The sequence below is a fragment of the Manis javanica genome, chromosome 3 (assembly GCF_040802235.1).
Source record: "Manis javanica isolate MJ-LG chromosome 3, MJ_LKY, whole genome shotgun sequence".
Classification (NCBI taxonomy): Eukaryota; Metazoa; Chordata; class Mammalia; order Pholidota; family Manidae; genus Manis; species Manis javanica.
Window position 1 is genome coordinate 168,605,131 of NC_133158.1, and position 24,616 is coordinate 168,629,746.

At 34.4% G+C, this 24,616-nt stretch overlaps 1 protein-coding gene and 1 pseudogene across 6 annotated transcripts in view; both read right to left on the reverse strand.

The window, feature by feature from the left end:
* STAG1 (STAG1 cohesin complex component) overlaps positions 1-24,616 on the reverse strand; it is a 436,291-nt gene that overhangs the window by 167,123 nt on the left and 244,552 nt on the right. For all 6 annotated transcript variants that reach the window (XM_073232352.1, XM_073232354.1, XM_073232353.1 and 3 more), the window contains 2 exons: positions 23,803-23,879; positions 5,774-5,978 (listed from right to left, as the gene is read on the reverse strand). In XM_073232352.1, the coding sequence (XP_073088453.1) occupies positions 5,774-5,978; positions 23,803-23,879 (282 nt within the window). The remainder of the gene's footprint in view (positions 1-5,773; positions 5,979-23,802; positions 23,880-24,616) is intronic.
* LOC108404803 (monocyte to macrophage differentiation factor pseudogene) lies at positions 13,302-23,793 on the reverse strand (annotated as a pseudogene).

Below are 24,616 nucleotides of genomic sequence, written 5' to 3' on the forward strand. Positions count from 1 at the left end.
TTACAATAGCCAAGATAGGGAAGCAACCTAAGTGTCCATCAGTAGATGAATGGATAAAGAAGAGGTGGTACATATGCACAGTGGAATATTATTCAGCCATCAGAAGAAAACAAATCCCACCATTTGCAACAACATGGATGAAGCTAGAAGGTATTATGCTCAGTAAAATATGCCAGACGGAGAAGTACCAAATTATTTCACTCATTTTTAGAGTATAACAGCAAAGCAAAACTGAAGGAACAAAACAGTAGCAGACTCACAGACTCCAAAAAGGGACTAGTGGTTACCAAAGGGAAAGGGGCTGGGAGGGCGGGTGGCGGGGGAGGAAGAAGGGGATTAAGGGGCATTATGATTAGCACACATAATGTAGGGGGGGCACAGGGAAAGTAGTATAGTGCAGAGAAGACAAGTAGTGACTCTATAGCATCTTAGTATGCTGATGGACAGTGACTGCAATGGGGTATGAGGGTGGGACTTGATAATATGGGTGAACGTAGTAACCACAATGTTGCTCATGTGAAACCTTCATAAGATTGTTTACCAATGATACCTTAGTAAAAAAAAAACTCGTCCTCCAAAAAGCTAAATTTTATACTTGATGATATAAAGTTAAAGAAATACTTTAAGAAAATGATAGTTGTTTAACTAGAAAACTTTCAACACTACTCTAGATACCTGTATTTACAGATTTGAAAGAATAATTGCATTTTTAAAGTTCATTATATTTTATGGGTACAGTTATACAACATAGTGGCATTCACACATTTGGTCAATTATTAGGCATTAGTCCCAGAGAACACCAAAAATTAGCTATACACAAACTCTAGAAAACTGTAAAGTAGAGGTGTATCTAGAGGAGGGATGCAAAAACATATGGGTGATAAAAAAAATGCAATGGTGAAAGTAGAAAGCATTGAGAAGGCAAAACTCTAGGAAAATAAAAATAAATGCATTTAAGAAAAAATACAAATAAGAGAGATTACCTATGCTCTATGGTCTGCTTTTTGATGATGCCAGACTGACCTAAATTTTTCAAGTCCTAACCAGAGAAACCAGAAATACTATGTCTGGTTAAGAGTTTTAAAATACTTACTGATTTAATAAATAGAAAATGGGACCTAAGAGCCAAAAGATAAGTAAAATGAAAATGAAAATGCATGATATTAGTTTTCATAGCAGTTTTTAAAAGTTCTGATTTTCCTATTTGCAATATCTTTTCTTACTAAAATAGAGTAGGTGTTCAATAAATTCTGAGTAAAAACATAAATGAAGGGAAACATCTCAAACACTATTAGTTCTTGTCATTATAGAATAATAGCAGCAGCTTACTAAATGTCTGGCACTAGTCCAAACTCCTAATTTCTTTTAATGAGGTTGTATCATTGTCTTCCTCACTTTGTGTATGAAGAAAGTGAGGCCAGATAAATTAAGGACTTGTCCAAGTTAAACTAGTAAAAGGTAGAGAAGGATATGGATTGAGACTGTATGGCCCAGAATCTATTCTGGTTTAAGCAACTGAAAGCCAAAGAAAAGCTGTCATTTTAATGAGGCAATGATTTTCAGTTCATGATTGGAGAAAAAAGTACCAGATCTTTCCTCAGAGATGCTGATTTTGTAAGAAATGTCAATCAACAATGATTCATATGTCAATATAAAATTAACAATGTCAGCATAATAATGCCAAATAATAAGGTATAAAGAAATGTTTACTCCCCCAAGACTCTAAGAGTGACCTATTGTTAACCTCTAGTGAAGACTGGTCTCTAAACATACTGAGGTCACTTGACTGTCATATGATGATCTTAACCACATTTTCTAACTTCTCTAAAATTGACTATAGAAAAAAATAAAACAGAAACAATCATCATGGCATTATTAATAGAAATTTAAATTCTGAATCCCCCTTTGTTCAAATTAGCATTTTCACCTTAGAAGTGAGAGGTAGCTGTATTAATCTATTTGTAACACTTAGAAAATTATGTAGGTGAGAGAACAGCAAAAAATTAGTAAGTTAAACCAACATTACTCATCCTGCAAATTGCCTTCTACAAAAATTTGAAGTCAACAACTTTACAAAAGGATTAGCATAAATTAAAAAGCAAATGCTTAAGACTAATATAACTAAAATCTGAAAGATAGATTTTCTCAGAGTCGAATTATCTTCATAATACCAAACAACACAGTGGTACAACAAAAGGAATCCAACCTATTTTTGACTTGGGAGGAGGAGGGGGGGATTATTTTCTTCTAAAAATGAATGGGAAAAAAATGTGCCCAGTCTCAGATTGTAAATACACCAAAATAATGACAAAATGTTATTTAAATTAAATTTACCAATTATGATTTATAGGTCCAACTGAGATAGCTATTTAGAACAAAAATAAGGGTACTTAATTCTGAAGATTAATAGTTCAAAAGGTACTCCAATTTATAGTTCAAAAGGTACTGAAGCTTCTTTATTAAGATGTGTCAAACAAACAGGAGAGCATGTTTTAAAATTCCAATAGAGGGCAGAAAAAAAAAGAGAACATAAAATTAAATTGATAATAGTCTGTTCAATTTAATGGTGAAAAGAATTCCAAAAAAGGGGGAGAAGTACAGTTTACCTTCAATGGAAAAACAAGACTACTTGTAATTGTAGAATTAACGGACCTGAAGAACCACAGGATGATTAAAATTTTTAATAAAAATGCGGTAAAAGCATACAATTAAATACAATGCATAAACACTGACATTAGGGACACATTATCTAATTGTTAACAAGAAAACGGGTTATTTGGAAAACAGATTAAAAGTACTACTGGTAAGACCACTCTTGATGACTTAAAAAGCTCTCGAACTCTGTACCCTACAAAACAACTAACCTGATTGTCTCTCTTCTCAGCTAAGATATAAGCAATGTCAAGGAGTATTTTATTCCAAAGCCGATAATCATATCTGGCCATAACTGCCTTGTAACTGTCCATGCACACAGTCTTTGAAGCAGAGGATTAAATGTTCCTGCCCATTTTATCTAGTCCCCAAGACTCGTCCTGTAAAGTGAATACAAATGATTACCTTTTAATCTACCCCTTGCACACATACCACAAAAGAAAACAAAAAGCAAAAAACAGAGAATAGGGCAAATGAGAACAGGAAAATTCTTGAAAAGATAGATATTTAGCATCCAGCCTGAAATTAAGTTCTCTGCAAGATTTCTGCTTTGTTGAAGAAAAGGTGATGGATATGTCTCACATTTCATGAAACTGTGCCTTGGAAGATAAGATCATTAATGTAAACATACAGCAATTACAGTAATATTTTAAAGTAAATTTGAGAATGACTTAAAAAATAGGTTGTAGCTTTTGAAAAATCAGTATAAACATTACACTGATCTTGCATTTTTCTTGACATCTGATTTTGAAAAATGATTTCAAATTCAAATAGGCTAGATGATAATACTTAAAGAGCTTCGGTGAAAACAAAATGGCATTAACCACTCAGTTTTAAAAGCTATCATGATCAGAGATAAACTGTGGGAAAAGATGGAATGGCACTGGAAAGAGGAGGAGAGCTACTCAACTCGACTCAAAAGAACTAAAGCCGTAATTAAAATATATTTAAGCACATATAAAATTAGCACATACAGGTTACCAAAGCAATACAACAATAAAAGCCACTGAAAATGGGCCAATGAAAGGAGAGGTGAAACGGTCCATCATAAAGCCAGCAAAATTCAGTAATAGTTCATATACATGGCAGTGAAGGACAAATGCAAATGAATTAAAGAGCATTTTTCAGGAAACTGAAACATTGCAAGTAAAAATATTCTGTATATTTCTATAATATATTATTCCTTCTACTGTGTTCTTACATAGAGTATGTGGCATATATTTAATTTTTGTACAGAGTGCCCACAGGTTTCTGGCCTAAAGAGAGGTAGGTAGCTTGCACTCTATCTTGATATCTATAAGCAAAATTTTTTTCTTTTTGTTATGAATTGTTATTTCACAATTCTATCATCAGTAGGATAGGGTCTAACCTCCATTCATTTGTTGCTTCTCCTCTCTTGGCTTTGAGAAACCAGATAATATTTTATGATAGCACTTTGGCTATTCAGAAGTAATTCTATCTTATGTCTAGGTTTTACTTCAATCACTGCATTTACTATACATCTGACAGCCAGTTAAATGGGCATTACTCACATAGAAGAAAGTAAGATGAAAAGTAAATTGAAAATACAAAGAAAAGAAAAATTCAAGCACAAAATGCAGAAGACACTAAAGGTCATGAAATTATAAAGACAGTATATATCAGATAATTTTTTAATAATGAGTAGCATTTTTTTATAAAAAGATACAACTGGGTACAAGATCTCTTCTTCTTCCTAATAAAGTAGAGGATACTCAAGACACAGCATAAATCGTGTTTGATGTTGATTCTGTATAGAAATTGTTCCTACAATAGTGTTTTCATTTCACTTTTTTAAAAAAAGATCAAATTGGATAAAGATCTTTCTGTTTTCCATAATGAGGAAAAGGACAGTCTCAAAAGAAAATAAACCATGTTTCAGTCTTGTTTCATACAGACTAAAATTAAGAGACTAATGAACACTAATATGGATTACCTACATTAAGTGAAAAAAAAATGGAAAAAGGGAGTGGGGAAAAATACGAATGAATGACACAGGTAATATCATCACATTGGCTTTAGGAAACAGGTTAAGCCCAGAAAAATGACATAATTTATAATCAGGGATTTGCAACGTGCAGTCTCCAAAGTACCAGCACCACCATCACCTTGAAATTGGTTGAACTCTGCGGGTTAGCGCAAGCAGCCTGTTTCAGTAAGCCCTGCAGGTGATCCCGATGCATGCTGAAGCTAGAGAACCAACGCTTTAAGTAAATTAGATCACTGAGAAATTTAAATGCAAGGTGAAATGCAATTAATGAAATTAAATTTGATTTTTGTTGGGGTAATGTGTAAGATGAACATAGACAAAGTTACTAATAAAAAGGATGAAATTCAGGAGTATTTAAACATATGTGCATGTACACATACAGGCACACACACACATGCTCCATATCATGAAAAACAGTCATTTTAGGTAAGTACAGTTAAAATAGTTGAGGGAAAAAACAAGGGAAAAATGAATGTACTTAGCTGAGAAACTGTCTAGATAATTCTAAAATGAAAGAAGTAAAAACTGTAATCTTAACAGTTCTGTAGATTATCTATAGTTTACCTGAATGAACTGATTTTAGACACATTATGTCTACATATGCTTAGGAGGGGTAGACTAGGAATAGGATTGCCAACTAGGTAGCAATTACCTTTACAATTAGATGGAAGTGTTTAAAATATACAAACAAATAAATATTTATACACTTATGTAGAGTAACAATGAGCAATAAAGCAATTTAATTAAATATTAAAAAGTACTATGAATTTGGATTATCAACTTTTATTCTTTGAATTTACCAAAGAATATGTCCTACTGGACTCCTTAAATTTCTATGGTTATAAAATAGGGATGTAGGAAAATAACTAAACATTCAGAGATATATTTGCTGACATTTGCCAGAAGTTTTCAGTTTTTATTCTCAAGGCTATCAAATGCTAGTTATCAAAACAAGTATACATTTTAATCTTAACATATTAACACAAACCATTCAAATGAATTTGGGGGACAGGGATTATTTTTTCAAGAGCACAGTAATTAATTTAAAGTAATATATGATAGAACATACTTAACAAAATTTAACGGAAGGGAAATAAAACTTTGGTTACTTACCAGCAAGGGTACTTGTATGCCTAAAAGCTCTGACCTGGGAGTCTGATAAACCAGTCAAAAGGGAGATTACTGTGTCCATCATATACTCATCATAAATTATGCTATACTGACACTGTCGAATCAGGACTCCAATAAATTCACAAAAGTTTGAACGAAATTTTTTCCACTGAGGTCCAGGCATGGTAAGGGGATAATCACCACTGTCCTAAAAGGGATAAAAAGAACATGTTAAATATGACATATGATCTCAGTTTGAGCAGTTTTTTTCCTCCTACTTGTAAAGGAACTTACTCAGCTTCTTTTTTCTCCAACTCGATGTGGACAGAAATTGAAGGTGACTACAAAGGTATATTAATGGCTTTATTTTTTGTTTGTTTTGATCTTCCACAACTAAGTAACTCTTAATATGCTCAAAATTATTATTTAGAACCAGTATTTAATTCATTATTCTATGTCATACATTCAAAATAAGTTCTATAGTTTTGTTGTACATGGGTACTAGTTGACATGATTTGAAATAGAAAACAAAAAAAGTTAAAGAAATTTAGCCTAGAAAGGATACCTGCCATTGAATTCAGATCAACTAATCAAGATACCTGTTTCACATAGCACCTTTCAAGGATTTTGAATATAATTTTTAGGAATTTCAAAAACATAAGCATTTCATTAAGAGGTCCAAAACTAGCTTTTCATATCTCAAAATACAACTCTGTTTCTTCTAGTTTAACTATGAACTTTCTATTAATTGTATTTTATAGAGTACATTCATTAGCTTTTGAAAGAAAAAAATCTGATATGGACTCTTGGCATCATCAAATTATGTCATTTTGTTTGAGCCACAAAACTGACAGTTGAACCCAACTGGAGGTTTTAGACGTTTAGCCTACAAGTAGCCTAAAAATTCACACCCTCTAGCTAAAAAGAATTTTCGTAGAGAAATGGAAATTCACAAGGCAGAGAATGAGAAAATCTGTGAACACACTATCTGAATATTTGTAATTTATGGCTGTTTGTCTTTTCTAGGCCAAATTGCTTCTAGGAAAGCCTTAGTTATGAGTGAAGTCTTGAGTTCTGCTGATATTCCAGTAAAGAGAGCTACTGTAATTTTGGTGTTACATGAGTGTTACAGGGTTTCCTAAGCCCTAAAAAGATCAAAAAAGGAACTGAAGGGGCTGCCGGAATCTTCCCACCCTTGAGACTGGGGGTGTGCAGGTAGACTGGAGAGAGTAGTAGAGTGGACAGATGAGATGCTTCTCAAAGGTGTCTCAGAAGACTGCCTGCTGTTTCTGTATCACAAAAGCCCACAAGGTAGAGAGTCCTTCTTGCTTTATACCAACTACGGGATTCAGCCATTGAGTGCTCCACAACAACGAGACCTGGGCCCCAGGGAGAAAACAAAGAATATAATTCTCAAAACAGACCTAACAGAAGGAGGAGAAAAAGGAGGCAGAAAAATCAATATTTAGGAAAGCCTAAGTAAGTACACTTCAAAAGATTCAAGGGTGGCACAAAATAAAATTTAGAAAGCCTCTAGAGAATTAAACTATTTTTATTTTTTAAAAGATCTTTTGGAAGTAAAAGTCACACATTATATTATATTAGTTTCACACATACAATACAGCAATTCAAATATTTGTATATACTAGGAAATGATAACAATAAGTCTAGTTAAGATCGGTTACCATAGGTGGTTATCTTTTTTCTTGTGAAAACTTTTAAGATCTACTCTTAGCAACTTTCAAATATGCAATACAGTATTATTAACCATAATCACCATACTTCCCATTACATGCACATGAATTATTTATTTTTATAATGGCAGGTTTGTACTTTTGACCCATTTCACCCATGCCTCCTGCCTCTGGCAACCACTAAACTGTTCTTTTATTTAGCAGTTCAGTGTTTTGTTTAGTTTTTTAGACTCTCTATATAAATGACATCATAAGTGACCATAAATGTCCTACTCTTATTTCACTTAACATAATGCCCTCTAGGCTGCCACTCGTAAGATTTCCTTCTTTTAGTGGCTGAGTAATATTCCATTTTGTGTGTATGTATATGTATCACATTTCCTTTCATCCATCAACACACACTTGTTTCCATATATTGGCTATTGTAAACAATGCTGCAATGAAGATGGGGGTCCATATCTAAAATACTTCTTAATTAAACAATTCAGTTGATGAATGGAAGGAAAGAATGTTCAGTGAAAGGAGATACATTAGTAGCCTGGATAACAGTATACAAGAAATATTTCAGAAAAAAGGTACAGTTTGACCCTTGAACTACACAGGTTTGAACTGTGCAGGTCCACTTATATGTGGATTTTTTTCAACCAATACATTGGAACATTTTTTGGAGATTTGCAATAGTTTGAAAAGATATTTTCCTTTTTGTTGTTGATGTTTATTATTGAAGTATAGTTGATAAACTCTATTATATTGGTTTCAAGTATACAACATAGTGATTCAACAGTTTTATACATTATTAAATCCTCTCCCCAACTAGTGTAGTTACTACCAACATAGATGTTACAGAACTACTGACTATATTCTCTATGCTGTACTTTTATCCTTATGACTAATTTATATTATAATTGAGATTTTGTGCCTCTTTATCCTGTTCACTTATTTCACCCACCCATGCCAATCTCTCCCCCATGGTAACCACCAGTCACTTTTCAGTGTTTTTGAATCTACTGGTGTTTAGTTCATTTTGTTTTGCTTTCAGATTCTACTTGTTAAGTGAAATTATATTGTATTTGTCTTTCTCTGCCTGACTTACTGTACTTAGCATAATACCTGTAAGTCCATCCATGTTGTCACAATGGCAGGATTTATTTTTATGGCTGAATAATAAACTCTTTCCATTCTGTAATGAGCCACATCTTCTTTATCCATTTATCTACTGATGAACACTTGGCTGCTGCCGTATCTTGGCTATTGTAAATAATGTTGCAATGAACATAATGGTGGATGTATCTTTTCAAATTAATAATTTCATGTTCTTTGGGTAAAGTTCCAGAAGTGGGATTGCTGGGTCATATAGTATTTCTGATTTTAGTTTTTTGAGGAACCTCCATACTGCTTTCCATGGTGGCTGCACCAATTTACATCCCCACCCACAGTGTAGGAGGGTTCCCTTTTCTCCTCATCAACACTTGTTATTTCTTGTCTTTTGGATAGTGGCCATTCTGACTGGTGTGAGGTCATATCTCACTTTGTTTTTGATTTGCGTTTCCCTGTTGATTAGTGATTTGGAGCATCTTTTAATGTGCCTGATGGCCGTCTATATTTCTTCTTTGGAAAAACATCTATTTAGGTCCCCTGGCCATTTTTTAATCAGGTTATTTGGGGTTTTTTTGGTGTTGAGGCTGGATATTAGCCCCTTATCGAACATATAATTTATGAATATATCTCCCATACTGTAGGTTGCCTTTTTGTTTTGTTTATGGTGTCCTTTGCTCTACAGAAGCTTTTTAGTTTGATGTAGTCCCACTTGTTCATATTTGGTTTTGTTTCTCTTGTCCAAGGAGATGTATCTATAAAGAAATTTCTCATGCTGATATTCATGAGATTCTTGCCTGTTTTCTTCTAGAATCTTATGGTTTCTTGTCCTACATTTATATCTTATATACATTTAGAGGTTACTTTTGTGTATGGAGTTAGACAGTAATCCAGCTTCATTCTCTTGCATGTAGCTGTCCAGTTTCCCCAACACCATTTATTGAAGAGACTGTCTTTTCCCCATTGTATATTCACAGCTCCTTTATCGTGTATTAACTGACCATATATGTGTGGGTTTATTTCTGGGCCCTCTATTCTGTTCCATCGATCCGTGGGTCTGTTTTTGTGGCAATATCAAACATTTTATTTTCTGTAGCTTCCCTTATTGTAAGAATACAGTATATCATACACATAATATACAAAATGTTAACTGACTGTCTTATGTTATTGATAAGGCTTCTGGTCAACAGCAGGCTATTAGTAGTTAAGTTTTTGGGATGTCAAAAGTTACACATAGACTTTCAACTGTGTGGGGCTGGTCAGCACTCCTAACCCGTGCATTGTTTAAGGATCAATTATAAATTGTTAGAAGGCTCTGGAAAAGCCCTTTAAAATGTACAGGCTAGGTTAGTCTGACCTCTTTTGCCATCTTTCCCTTCCTCTTTCACTGATATGAAACTCATGTGTGGTTGTTGGGTGTTCAACAGCCATTTTGCAACCATGAGGGGACAAGTATGAAGATAAATAATGATAGAGAGAAGAATGGAAAATTAGATTTTTTGCTCTGAGAGTTGCAATACCAACCATGCCTTGTCTACTCCCAGATTTATTTTGCATGAGACAAATAAACTGAATTAAAGCCACTGTTAGATAAATTTGTTCCTCACAGACAAATCCATTCCTACTGTTATAGTAGAATTATGAGCAGTCGAAAAAGATGAATTATTTAGTAAATGATTTTAGTACAACTGGCTGTTAGGAAATAAAATAGCTGCATTTTACACCAAATTAAATTCCTAGTGAATCAAAACACTTAAAAATATTCAACCAAAAAAAGAAAGAAAACATAGGAGACTATTCTCAGACTGAGGATATTCTAGAAGTTTTTCCTAATACAATATAAAAGCCAGAGTCGTGAAAGACCAACAAATCCAACCACATAAAAGTGACTTTTGTATTAAAAATAAAAACATGAAAAGCAAAAAGAGTAACCTGACAGGGTTTCCTACTATTTGGCTTCTACTTAAGATCCGGAAGTCTACAACAATGATAATAATCTGAATCAATCCCCAAAATCCGTAACTTTTCTTGAGCCCATCTTTAGCTGTAGAAACTTGAATTCCAAATAATAAGCCCTCCAATAAGACAAACAAACTCTATCAATCTGTGGCAGAGCCTAGGAAGAAAAGGTGGCCACTATAAAAATGGGTAAGAAGAAATCAATTAAAATTTTAATAAACTGCCGAAGATGACATGTGGACTAGCTTGTCAGTGTAGAATAACAAGGAATTTGCACTCACACAAAAGTTATTTTCCACAGGTCTTAATTGGGTACTTACAATAAAAACCTAACAGAGCAGAACAGAGAGTACCTCTCTTGGTGGTATAGGCCTACAAGGGATGATCTTCAGTTGCTGGGGGAAAAGGTAAGAATCCTGGATCACTTCTCCACATCTTTCTCTCTTAAAAATCAGAAGGCTTCATCTGATGGGGCAGAGTAAGCAAACTGAGTCACTACCATGAAACAGGTGCATGCTAGGTACATCCCACGGCAGCTAGGAGAAGGGTAGAAGAAAAAATCCTCTACCTGGGGGAAAGAGGGAAAGTAGTAAAACCCTACTCAAGGCCAACCACATACATAAGGCAGAGTTAAAGTACTATAGGAAGGAGGTCCAGGAAAGCTAAGAAGGTCCCTCAGTGGCTCTGGCATACAAGGCATGCTTAAGACTTAGGCAGGGCTTAGGACAAAAGAGAATCTCCATGACTTTACCAGAGTACCAGACATAGTAAACACCAGTCTACCACTAGGTGGGGGAGAGAAAAAGTGTGGAGCAGAAGTGCTCTGTGGCAGAGGAATGCATAGAAAACTGGAAGTTTAGGATGCAATGTGAACACTAAGAAAACCCCTCTGGTACCCAAAGCACAAAGCAACAGAAGCCCACCACAAGGGAAATCTGAATCATCTGGTATACTAAAAATGGTGACAGCAAGAGCAGAGCACTAACCTAGTTCAATTCCCAACTAGATGGACAATGTACATCATTTTGTCCCTTTAACTTTTCTATCATGTGCTAATCTTCTGCATCCACTTCAAAAGGCAGTTTCTTGCTTTACTCTAGAACTAGATATAAACTTCACCTTGTTATACACACTTACAAGTGCCATGTAAAAAGAACTGTCTAGTTAATGGCAGGCAGTGGAGTATTGAAAACAAGGTTCCTTCAAAAAGCAGTAATTTCTTTTTTCAGGAGAGCTAAGAAAGTGAAATAATGATAATAAAGATAATACTTAAGTAGCCTAAAACCTTATCCACAACTAGTATTAAAGTTCTTTGGGGGTGGTCTTATTGTGACACTTTGCACAAGGAATTTATTGAATAACTAATGAAAAGGTAAACTATATCAAATAAGAAACAGGTATAGGAAGGCAGACAGAAGCTTTACGAAGACTATTAGGTAGAAATCTTCAAGAAGGTAACACAGACCAAACCAAAAAGGTCTAGTAAGAAAGTAAGACCTTCAAGTATGTTCAGGTGAATACATGGGGAGAGATCTCCATGTAGCAAAATATAACATTATATATCTAACATTTATATGGTATGTACTTGTCACATATATAATCTTGTATTATCTATATACTGAGGTGATATTGGTATATATATATAAAGAATACAGTAAGATCTTAAGAACTTGTCCTACGTAACAAAGTTATATGGTTCTGGTCTGGGATTGTAGAATCCATGTATTCTCTAGTCTACAATGGAACTTCACTGGTTTACTATGGAAACCTCAGAGAACAGAAGTGTTGTCTAGTAAATGCTCTTCCAAGGAAGAACATTGGGGTTCTGCTTCCAAATGGAGAGACAAGCATCTAATGGAGAAGTCTATCTAATGGAAAAGGCTGTTTTCGAAGTTTTGGAGACACTGATGGGGAGGAGAGGGAAGTACCAAGCTTTGGAGAAAAGAGCTAGCAACAGAAACTAGAAAATTTTAGAGCTTCTGACTGGGATGAGAACAATCTAATGAGAGGTGTGTGCTGCAAGGCAGAGCTCATGCAGCTAACAGAAGAGGCTAACTACCTAATCTAAGCATTGATATTTAGGAACTCAATTTGGTCACAAATTGTGGATATCTAAAGAGATAAAATACTCTAATAGGAGTAAATACAAAAGAATTGATTTTGAACCCAGCTGGTGAACAATTTCACAAAAAAAGTCACATTTTTTTGGTGAAACATTGCCTTTTTGGTTATCTATTTCAACAGACTTACCCAAAGATATACATAGCACTATTTCTTAAAATAGTGACTTGCAAACACTTATTTGGATAACTATCTACTCACCCAACCATCTATTCATGTACTTACTGAGCAATAAATATGCTCCAGGCACTATACCAGTTCCTTGGCATACAAAGACGAGCAAAAGAAGGATCTTTTTCTAAGAACTTCTAATATTTTTTCCCAAAAATATAGCTGATATACACTAAGTTTAAGCTATAAAAAACATGTTGATTCGATACACTTCTGTATCGCAAAATGTTACTACCATAGGATTAAGATAACACCTCCTTTCCATCACAGTACCCATTTTTCTTTTTTTTTTTTTACAAACCCAAGAAACAGTTTTATTCTAGTCTACAGCACAAATTTTTACATGCATCGTAGTGGTTTTGACAGTGTTACTTTTGAACAGACTTTAAAAGAATCCACAAAAGTTAATATATTAAAAATAAAACACACACAATAAAGCATCAGGCATGCAGATGTTCAGAGGCATGCAGAGAGGGGTAGTCTTGTTGGTGTAATTATTGGGTACCTTTCCTATTTTAAGAATTCACCAGCAAATATCAGTTCTTCTGTTCTTCATTCCCGTATAACTCACCAAAATCAGTGAGTTCTAAACACACACCCACAAAACAAACTGTTTTAAAGCCACATCAGTACAAAATTTCAATGAGTAAACCTACATGTACTGTCAAATCAAACCCATTACTAGAAAAGAGTCAATATAAGCACCAGATCTAAAGGCAAGGTTATCTCATGTATTAAAACACCAATAGGATATTCATGAACAAAGCAAATAATACGTTAATCTTAATATAAGACACTGAGGGAAAACCAAAAGTAATATATTAAATACGACTCCACTGAGTAAGGATGTAACCCATGGACAACAGACATGAGTTCCTCTCTTTCCAACAATGCTTTAAATATTTTTTCTATGGAAAAGAAGAAAGTATAGTGGGAGATACAGAGGAAAGGTAGAAATGTGTATTTAGGCATCCAAGTCCACAACTGATAGATAATGAATATCAAAACTGGTAATACAAAGCTAAGTGACAATGACTTGACCATTGGGCACCAAACAGGCAATATTACTAATCACTGTAATTTGTATTAGTCTTTGGGGTTTTCAGGGGATGGCCAACACAGCAATGCTGTTCTGACACAGAGTGAACACTCACCTGCTGTTGAAAGGGACCCTGAAGAAAATGTGGCAAAGGCATCGAGGGAAAGTTGAATCTTTTTGAAAAAGTGAATGATATCGAAATACTTTTCCATCACTGGTAAACCCAACTAGGTCAGGTATATGTCCCAAAGCAGCAAAGAATTCAGAGTCAGAGGTTGGCAGAAAAGTTTGGAAAACTGCAGTTTTTTAAAAAATTGGAAATTTCTCCATGCTTAATAAAACTGTCCTAAGAGGTATACTGTTTGTTCATTTGTGTAATGTTGACAGCTTGCTGCAAAAATTCATGTAAATGAGGAACCGCAAAGATGAGCTTCAATGAAATAGTCTTCAAAAATTTACAAAAAACCAATTTTTCTATTTAAAAAATAACTGTTATTAGGCCAAGATGAAACATGATAGAAGTAGTGTATATTCTGTCCATGATTATTCACACAGCTAATGGGAAAGTGATAGGAACAATTTTGTCTTTAAAAGGAAGCTTTGTTATTGCACTGACTTTTGCAATCTGACCTAGTAATTTAGAAAAATCATGTAGTAAAATCTGTAAAATTAAAATACAAAATTCTGGTTTGTAAACATCAGCTAGCCAAGTCTATCCAGAGTCCTTCATGATAGTGGAATGGAATAAATAATTAACTCACTACCTTATTTACTTGCTGTAAGGGGAACATTCCAGAACACAGCTTTATAACTTTCACAGTAATCATATATCAAAGAACAAAGAAAGTCAGTGCAGTTGTCTTCTTTTTTTTTCCTCTGTGCAATTCTCAGCTCCTACCCCACTCCCAAGTGCCATAATTGAAATAATACTGGTTTGGAGACCTAATACAGATTGGTCATAAATGTCACAGGAAGTCTGTCAGACTTCAGTAAAGATATTTCCAAATGGTGTAGTAATGCACTGCAGCTGCCATAGCCACAAACAGGTGCCAGATGGCATGGATGAATGGAATGATGCCATTGGTCTTGAAGAAAACGACTCCCAGGCAGTAAATCAAGCCCCCACAGGCAAGTTCATGAAGTCCATCGGTATTATTCATTGATGTCACCACCAAGGCTGGAGAAAACCCCATTGTGAGATAGAAAAAGAGCTCAACCACCTTATACTTTTCATGGTAAAGAAATACATAAATGGTTCCTCCAACTGCCATGAGCGGGATAAACCAACCTATATGAGATGCCAGGGGTCCAAGTTCATGGAGATTTAACCATGAAGAGTAAGCAGCAGCAATGAAGTAGATAACCATTCTATCACACATGTGAAAACAATGTTCAACTGTCCTTAAGTGGCTCTTTTTCCATGATACAATGTGAAATACTGTGGAAACGATGAAGAGGGCACAGAAGCATTCGTAAATCCAGGCTGTTATCTTTTCCCAGCAGTTGTCAGATAGCTGATGGAGCAGGGCACTGCCCAGGATGGCCGGCATGATGAGAAAGGCGTGTGTGTAGCAGTTAGCAGCATGTTCAAAACAAGTCAGTTTGTAGCGGCCATTCGCTCGGGCCCGGTGGTTCATGAACCTCTGGAATCAGTTCTTGAACCGCATTGATCCTCTGCTCCTCCTGGGGAGCCGAGATCTCTGTCTGGTCTGTGCTGGCAGCTGGGTGCACTGCCCTCATGGGCTTGGGATGCTTCGGAGGCCGCCTGTGTGCCCGGCGGACTGCTCGGCGGGGCAAGGCCCAAGCGGTCCAGGCCGGGGGTTGGGACAGAGCCAGTGCCAGACCGGGTGGCTGAAGGAGGGAGGGAGTTCACTTAAATGGCCCGATGCCTCCCACCTCCTGCCTCCCGGCTCCTCCACCCCGGGCACCCGTGCCCCGCCCCAAAGCCCATTATATACTTTTTTAAACCTGGAAAAATACCAGATGAACACTTGCTGAGTTTAAGCTGCCTGTCTGTGAGGAGTTAGTCTATGTCCTCACCGCAGCTGGCTCTCCAGGCCTCCTAACCCATTCCTTTCTGGGGGACAAAAGCATTTAAGATCTACTCCCATACCAATTTTCAAGTATATATTAACTATAATTACCATGCTGTATATTACATTTCCAGAACTTACTGTATCTTGCAACTGTACGTTTATACTCTTTGACAAACTTTTCCTCACTTCCCCCATGCAGCCTGGAACTACCTTAATTGAGAAGGCAGGCAGACAGGTGTGCATGCGCGCGCGCGCGCGCACACACACACACACACACACACACACACACACACACACACACACACACACACATAAGCGAATCAGACACTGTGATAGGAATTTTATAAGAGTAATAGTACTTAGAAAAATGGGAAACAGGGTCAAAGTATTTTAGGCAATAACCCTAGCAAAGGTCTATGAACAAAAGTACAACACAGCAATGGGACTATACAGCAACTTGAGAGAGATTTTGTGGTGGCAACCAAAGAAAGAGGGTGCCAGATCATACAGGAAGTCTTCTTTATATAAAGAAGGCTAGGAAAGCCAAACTTTAACCTGGAGGCAATGAGTGGCCACTGAAGGGGTTCTGAGCAAGAAAGTATCATGAACAGATGTGAGCTTTAAAACATAGTTCTGGTTCCAATGTGGAAAAGAGTCAAAGGTAAAAATGTAAAGGAAAGGAGCAAGGACACTTAAGCTGTAGTAGATCCAAAAACAAAAGGGGGATGAGGGATGTAGAATTTAAGACAGTAATGATGGGCAAAATGGGAGGAATCTGATATTCAAATATTGAGGAAGTAAAATTTACTGAAGTAAGTAACTGGTGGGCAAAAACCTCTGTTTCTGGTTTGGTTTACTGGGTATTTTTATTCATACCAGGAAACAAAGAGAGACTGATTTGCTCCAACTCCCTGTAGGAGGCATAACTCTTTTTTAAGGATGCCTAATTAATATGCCCCATAAGACACAAAAACCCTTTAGTTCTTTTATTTTTAATTTTTTAATTTTGGTATTATTAATCTACAGTTACATGAAGAATATTATGTTTACTAGGCTCCCCCCTTCACCAAGTCCCCCCCAACATACCCCTTCACAGTCACTGTCCATCAGCGTACTAAGATGTTGTAAAATCACTACTTGTCTGCTCTGTGTTTAGTTCTTAAATGACTGATAAAGAATATCCTATTTCCAGACTTCAGGCCACACTTTCTTCCACATTCAAAATAAATCCAAAATTTCAGGAATAGATCAATGAATATTTAAACCACTGAGTGAGTGGCAAGTCGGTATAAGCAGAATTTTAACAGAGGGCCAAATATAATTTATCACTAAATATACTGTTTGAACTTTTGTTTTTAAGTTCTATTATGCCTTTAACAAAAAATAACCATAAAGATTACTTAGATTATTTTGTCTGACTTCTACAATGCAATTAAAGAGAAATTGCTCTTTATTATCAGACCTCTGCTAATTAAGCCTAAGATAACTCTTCCTTCTGGTAAAACCTCAGATTTTTTAAAATACTGGGAAATTCAAAGTGGCCCATAGAGCCAATATACACCAATTAAGAAATAATGTAAAAATATATCTGGAAAAAACAATTCTGTAAGTCAATGCCATAAACATTTTATTGTAATTTTTATTCCAACCTTACTCACCTCTATATCTCTAGCATTTATCTAGGATACTATCTTTATATTCAGAAGCACAATGATTTTGTGCTTATTTATAAGTATTAAATCCAATTTCCTTGGTCTAGTCTACAAGGCTATATTATTCACTCTCTCCAGCTTTGTATCTGTTTCCTCCTATACATCCTAAACTCCATCTTCCTGTTTTCTGTCTTTTTCTGGTGAACTTCTACTAATTTTTAAAGACCTAGTTTTAGGGCTAAATAATTTGTGAAGACCTCAAAGCTCAGACACTTACATCATCCTTAAGTTCTCACTGGGTCTTCTATTTCTCAACTATTGAACTTGTCAAGATATTATTGCTAATAGACTTTACACAGCTTTCCCCATTTAAAACAAGAACTCATTGTCTAGAGGTATATAACTTGGCTGATCTCTAAATATTGTAGCTTTTAACTAAAAGTTAGGACATACATGAAATGTTCTGTAAATGCTCATTAAAAAACACAAAAAATGTTAATCCCATATAAGTTTGAAAGACCAATAGTTCATTTACTTAACATAAAAATAAGTTATTACCTACAATAAATAAAAAGAATATATAGAATTTTAAATACCTGGCTTTAGCTAGATAATTTAATAGTTCTTAAATACTATTAATAAATATGAATGTAGTTCATTTATATTGGTATAAAATCATGTTTTACAGATGTTTTTAAATTGAAGAATAAAAATCTTAAAATTGCCAGTTAATTACATCCTCAATACACAGTTGATCATGACTAATCCAGATGAGGATTTAGTCTGGTACCCTTTGATACAAATGTTATTGTTGAGTCATATTTTTGTGTACGAGTATCTCATTTAAGCATTTCTCATGAGAGTGGATGCCTCAGCTAGTGTAACGGAATGGTTTACTCAATCGAAAAAAAGTTAATATAAATCAATAAACTATAACTAGTCCTTCTAAAAGAAACACTAGTTTAATTATGTAGCTCATTCAGTCAGTCATAAAACATTGGTAATAGAAACAGAAAGGTATTATATGACTGAAGATGTTCAAGTGATGACAGCGCAACTGTTACTTTAGTACCCTTTCCGCAGCTATTTCACATTATATACTTGCAGTTATATAGCAAGCAGAATAGGGTAGTGGTTATAAGTATGGACTTAGGAGCTAGATGGTCTGTATTTAATTCCTGGTTTTGCCATTTACTAGTTGTGTGACCTCAGGCAAATTTATCACACCCTTTTGCTTCAGTTTTCTCATCTGTAAAACAGAGATAATAACAGTATAAAAGACCTATTTCATAAAAATGTTGTGAGGATTAAATATACATACAGTACTTACAACAGTACCTGGCACATTGTAAGTATGATATAAGTGTTTGCTATTATTATTATTCAACTTGTTTCCTCTTCTCCAATATTTTGCATGGCAAGGTTCAACAGGTGTAATATTATATCCTGTTTTTACACCTTTCACATTACAAATTGATTTCTTAAGCCCTCATGAGTTTTTCTATGTGATTATTCCTTTGTCTTTGGCATTTCTAATTTCGCTTCCTTTCTTAAATAATTCTGTTTACCTTCCTCAACTTGAAGCAGTCTCCAAAGTGCTTTGTACAACACAAACTGATTGGTGTATTGTAAGAAAATATTAGAATTTCTCTTTATTTTTACCTAAAAATAAGAAGTAAATTGATTAATACTAACATCATATACAGAATAAGCTTGGTGTGTTCTCAATAGGTCTGTATTTCAGATTGTTTTGTGTCACGAATGGTATATGCGGCATCCTGAGAAGAAGAGTTAATGCTCAAAGGGGTTGACTTTAGAAGATATGTTCTCCACTGGTTTGTTTATTTTGTAAGTTACATACCACCAATACAATGGATTTTAATATATTTTAAAATATGTATTTTTAACCTGAGGAAACACATAGATTTCTGGGAAAAAGAAAAACAAAGCTCTGAAAATGTAATCACAAGTGAATAATAAGGTATTGGGGAGCACTGATACTTCTTGTACAAGCTCCTTTTAAAAAAAGGCTATGATACCCTAGTGATAGCTGACAAGAAACTGATCTAATAGTATGTGCATTTAATTCTGTAAATAAATATATATCAACATACATATGCTGCAAACTACACTGTAATACAAAAAATACGGAGTATATATTCAATCCTTTTCCAAGGCGAAAGGGAAAAAAATTATCTATTTTTATTTATCAGATATTTAGGAATTAGGCTTAGTTCTGAACTAAAAAGTGTGAAACAATCACCAGGCAGTTACTTGTTAAGCACTCTCCCTCCAAAATAAGAACTCTATCCTTTTGAGAAGGAGTAGTGGGGAGAGGGAAAGGAAGAGAGAATTATATATATAAAATTAGCCTATAATAGGCCTTTACTATCGGTTGAAAAAAATGTTTTACTGATGGGATGTACAATTAAAAAACTTTAGAGAATGATTTAGGAGTGAAGATAATTTGAGCTTTCCTTTACAATATCTTTGGCATTTCCTTTGCATTTTCTCAGTGTGTGTCCTATTTAACCATTTTTGGACTTCTTAGAATTCAAATGCTCAACTAGATAAATGAGGGAAAGTTCTATACTTGAGTTTACAAAGCAAATTCACAGAAGCACATATTATTAGAAAGAAGACAAAAAGCTACAGGTAAGTTTTAATCAACATAGAAGAGCATAATAATCAAATCTCTGTAATTATGAATAGCACAATACAAAATCCATAGACAAGAATTAAAGGTACTGAACAAATACATTACATGTGTTGTGATGTAAAGGTTTCCCTACACAGATGTCACACTTAAATATACATAGGCAAACTACACAAACTGACTTTTGGGAAACATACAAGAGTTTATATATGGAGATGTGATTCTAATAACCTGGGGAAGAAATACTATTTCATTTTGTCTTACACCTCCCAGCCACTGGTTCCAATAGGAACCAAGTATTCCTACTGACTCTGAAGAGCTATATAATGTGTTCTAGGAGTTAATGTGTTTCTAAATTAGGTTGATACTGCAATTACAAGCATACATTGGTTTTATTACATTTTGCTTTATTGTGCTTTGCAGATTTTTAATTTTTTACAAACTGAAGGTTTGTGGCAAGTCTGTGTTGAGCAAGTATGCCAGCACCAATTTTCCAACAGCATTTGCTCATTTCGTGTCTCTTGTACAACATTTTGGAATTCTTGAAATAATTCAAACTTTTTCATTATTATTACGTTTGACATGGTGATCTGTGATCACTGGTTATGACTCACTGAAATTTTAGAGATGGTTAATTAACTTTTTTTAGCAATGAAGCATTTTTAACTTATGGTATGCATATTTCTGACATATTGCCATTGCACACTTAATAGACTACAGTCAGTGTAACATAACTTGTGTATGCACTGAAAAAACCAAAAAATTCATTTGACCTGCTTTATTGTGGGTATCTGCCTTACCTGCACGTTCTGAAACTGGACCTGCAGTATCTCCAAGGTATGTCTATATGAAGCACTTTTGGTGTGTAAGGCTTTAAAAAAAGGTTATCTAATGACAAACGTTAAAAACAGTGTGTAATAAGAAATAGGAGCTACAGAATACTTTCTTAGGAAATAACACTCTTGGACTACGTTACCCAAATTCAAACACCTTAACCTACTTCGAACTCATCTCACTTTATTATTTTGCTATAAAACATATTCATTTATTCAATAAAACTTGAATGGCTACTCCCTGTGAACAGACACTTATCAAGGCTTGTGGGATACAGTGGTTTCTGTTATCAGATTTTTCAGAATTTTACCTCAAAACACAATTTATCAAAACTAACCTCTCTCCATTCCCAGGGGACTAAAATGACCTGTATGGTAATTTGAAAAAAAAAAACTTAATAGAATGTTGTATATTTAACAATATGCTAACATTTAAATGCAGTTTCTTGAGTGTATATAGTAGCAATAGAGCAATACTGCTAGTATTGCTAAAGTGATTGCTAAAGTAATGGATAACCTTAGAAGAATGATAATACATAATTCCGCTTTAAACAAATACATTCTAATAATATGCAAAACCCTGCTTAGTTGTACTTTTTAATTAAGTCGATAACCTCAAATATTAGGAGAAAAAATGCTTAGGAACATAAAAGAAATACCTTTTGAATAATTCCATTTGCTACATTTAACTCAGTATCAGTTTGGATAACACTTTGGTATTTCTCCAATATACTCTGAATATTTCACAATATTCACAGAAATACTTTCTTAGGTATATACCATGACTTTCATCTTCCTAAAATTCCTTTCCCTCCTCTAGTTATCTCAAAAATCTTACTACAAAGCAATGATTTTCTGTCACTGTGCATTTTCACAGTGTACTCATTTCAGTTTTCCCCTCATTCTATGCTCATATATGAAGTGTTTTTATAACTTAAATCCTTGCTCTCTTTATTACCCTTAGAACAGTAGTTTCCAAACTTGTATGTTGAATTATCTGGTGAGCTTTTAAAAAGTCCTATTCCTTGGTCACATGAACTTACAAATTAAATCATAACCTCTGGGGCATTGGGGAGGAAGTCAGGCATTAATAGTTTTAAATATCCTCAGGTGATGTTAATGTGCAGCAAAATTTAGGAACTACTGTACTAAACTCTTAATCATTTCATAATACTTAGTACCCTTATGGTCTAAGATGTGTACTACTTTTTAATCTGTGACCTGGAACCCCTGTATTCCAAGCCTGGCATGGTGGGTAGTAGAGTAGCTGATGAGTAAACTTAGCACTTGTACCTTCTTTTTGCCACATACAATCTCATGAAGTAATGACAAAAAGTTATATTTTAGTAAAAAGCAGTCCACAGAAATGTTTAGAATTCAGAAATTTTCGAATTTTAGATGTTAATATATAGTGCATGTATCTTATATCCAATTACGCCACACAGAATTTGGGTTACTAGAATTAGCACCCTCTAATCAAGAACATATAGATATTCAAACTAACTAGAATAAATCAAAATTGGAAATAGCCTCGTGTTAGTTAGGGCCAGGTTTTGCCACCAAAAAATCCTTTGAAATTTCAGAGCTTCTGGGATTACAGGAATGAAGACAAGCATTTATGGACATATATATGCATGGGTCACAACAGAATGAGACTCAACAATCTGAAAGCCACTAACAATGTTTCTGTAAAAATGCACATGAAAATGTTCGGTATGTGCTGCTAGAGTTAAGGTGAACACCTGATAAAACAGATGGACATCGTGTAATGTGTTTGAGTGTTTATTTTATAATATTTGTTTGTAGTATTTTTTCAATTAAAAATAAATACTACTACTATTACTACTAATAAAAAATTGGAGCCCACCCCATGAAAAGAGTGGACCAAGAAGAATACCAAACTTTGTTGATAGTGTTGAAAATCAAGAAGAAAAAACACCTACCAGAAAATAGTAATCTTGTTTAAATTAAAAGGTGAATCTTAAAACTGGAATTAATGGTGGCCTAAATAAAGCATGACATGAATTGAGTTCACCATAAATACAGTAAGAAAAATATAAAAGTGTTTCAACATTTGCAATCAGGGTAAACTAAGAGAATATTTCAGTGAAAATGGAAATTATGCAAAAAAAAAAGATTTCTGCATGATTAATATGTGAAAACTGGCAAAGAAAAGATATATTCTAAATGGAAATCAGAATATGCTCAAGCACAGCATCCCAAATAGAAGTTTAAGTTTTACACACATATTGGGAGGGGGTTGCACAGTGGTGTAGGGAGATCCATTTAAAATAATTTTGGGAATTTGGGATTAAATAAAGTAAATTACCAGGATTGCTAAGAACCTTAAATCAGATAATATGCTTTCACAATCTCTAATACAGGTAGAGTATGAGGCCTTCTCACACTTCTTTGACCTCCAAACCATTTTCTCTTTATAGCATTTAATAAGACTAGTATTCCACAGAATATGATACCATTGGAGATACATTTATAAATTTGGGAATTTTAAGCGGTCTTCCAGAATGAATGTCAAGAATCAACTTCTACCTCATATCACTTGTTTTGATGAGTCATTACTTAATATTCAGTGATACCTCCATACAATGTAATGAAATCCCCAAAGATCATTAGTTTTGGAATTGGTAGCATGTATTATCATATAAATGAGAAAATAGTGTATCTTCTCTTATACTAAACACCAAATCAAAACTTAAAATAATGAACATATTCACCATTTGAGTAGGCAGTATGCATAAATACTGAAATGCTATACCTCATCAAATTCTTCAGTCATTTTTCTGATGATTTCTGCATTCTGCATATTTCGAAACATCTCTATTCTCACAGTACCTGTGGAACAACAGATTTTACAGTTAATCTCTCTCTATCCCATGCTTAAGCATTAAATTTAATCTGACCACCATCTGAAAAACTTCATATGAAAGACTTTAGGAATCCTATCTATTCTAAAGGAATTCCTTGTTAAGAATTCTGAAGTTCTTTAGACATTAAAAAAAAAAAGAATATCCTCTGTATTAAGAGAGTTGGGAAAGGAAAAGACAAAGACATAAAACAACAGATTTATACTGTAGGAAAGGCTCTAAGGATTGACTTAAATAAATCCTGGTGCTGTGCAGACACAATTGGCTGCCGTAGACTGAAGAACATCTAAGGATAGAGAGTGTTCTCTCTCTTCATGGATATTTCTAATATTCCTTGTCATCAACATATTCTTCTCTAAATTAAAACTAAATGTTTCTTAATCCAGTAACACATTTCAGTCACATCTGTTTTCTCTGAATTTAAGAAGTTCTCCAATTTTCTAATGTATCAAAGAAAAGGTTAACCCCTTTCTCATCTCTTTCTTGTACTACTTTTACCTTAGCTACTTAATTTTTATCTCAAATATGGTTATGTAAATATTATCACTATTATACTAATGAGTGGTTTATGTTGAAAATGTTTTAAAAATGTAATTTAAAGAAACTGAAAAAAGTTTCAAAATTAACCTTTAGTACAAAGAATCCTGGCCTATAATTAAATGAGGTTCAGTTTCAACTGTATACATGAAAAACGTTCAAGTTAAA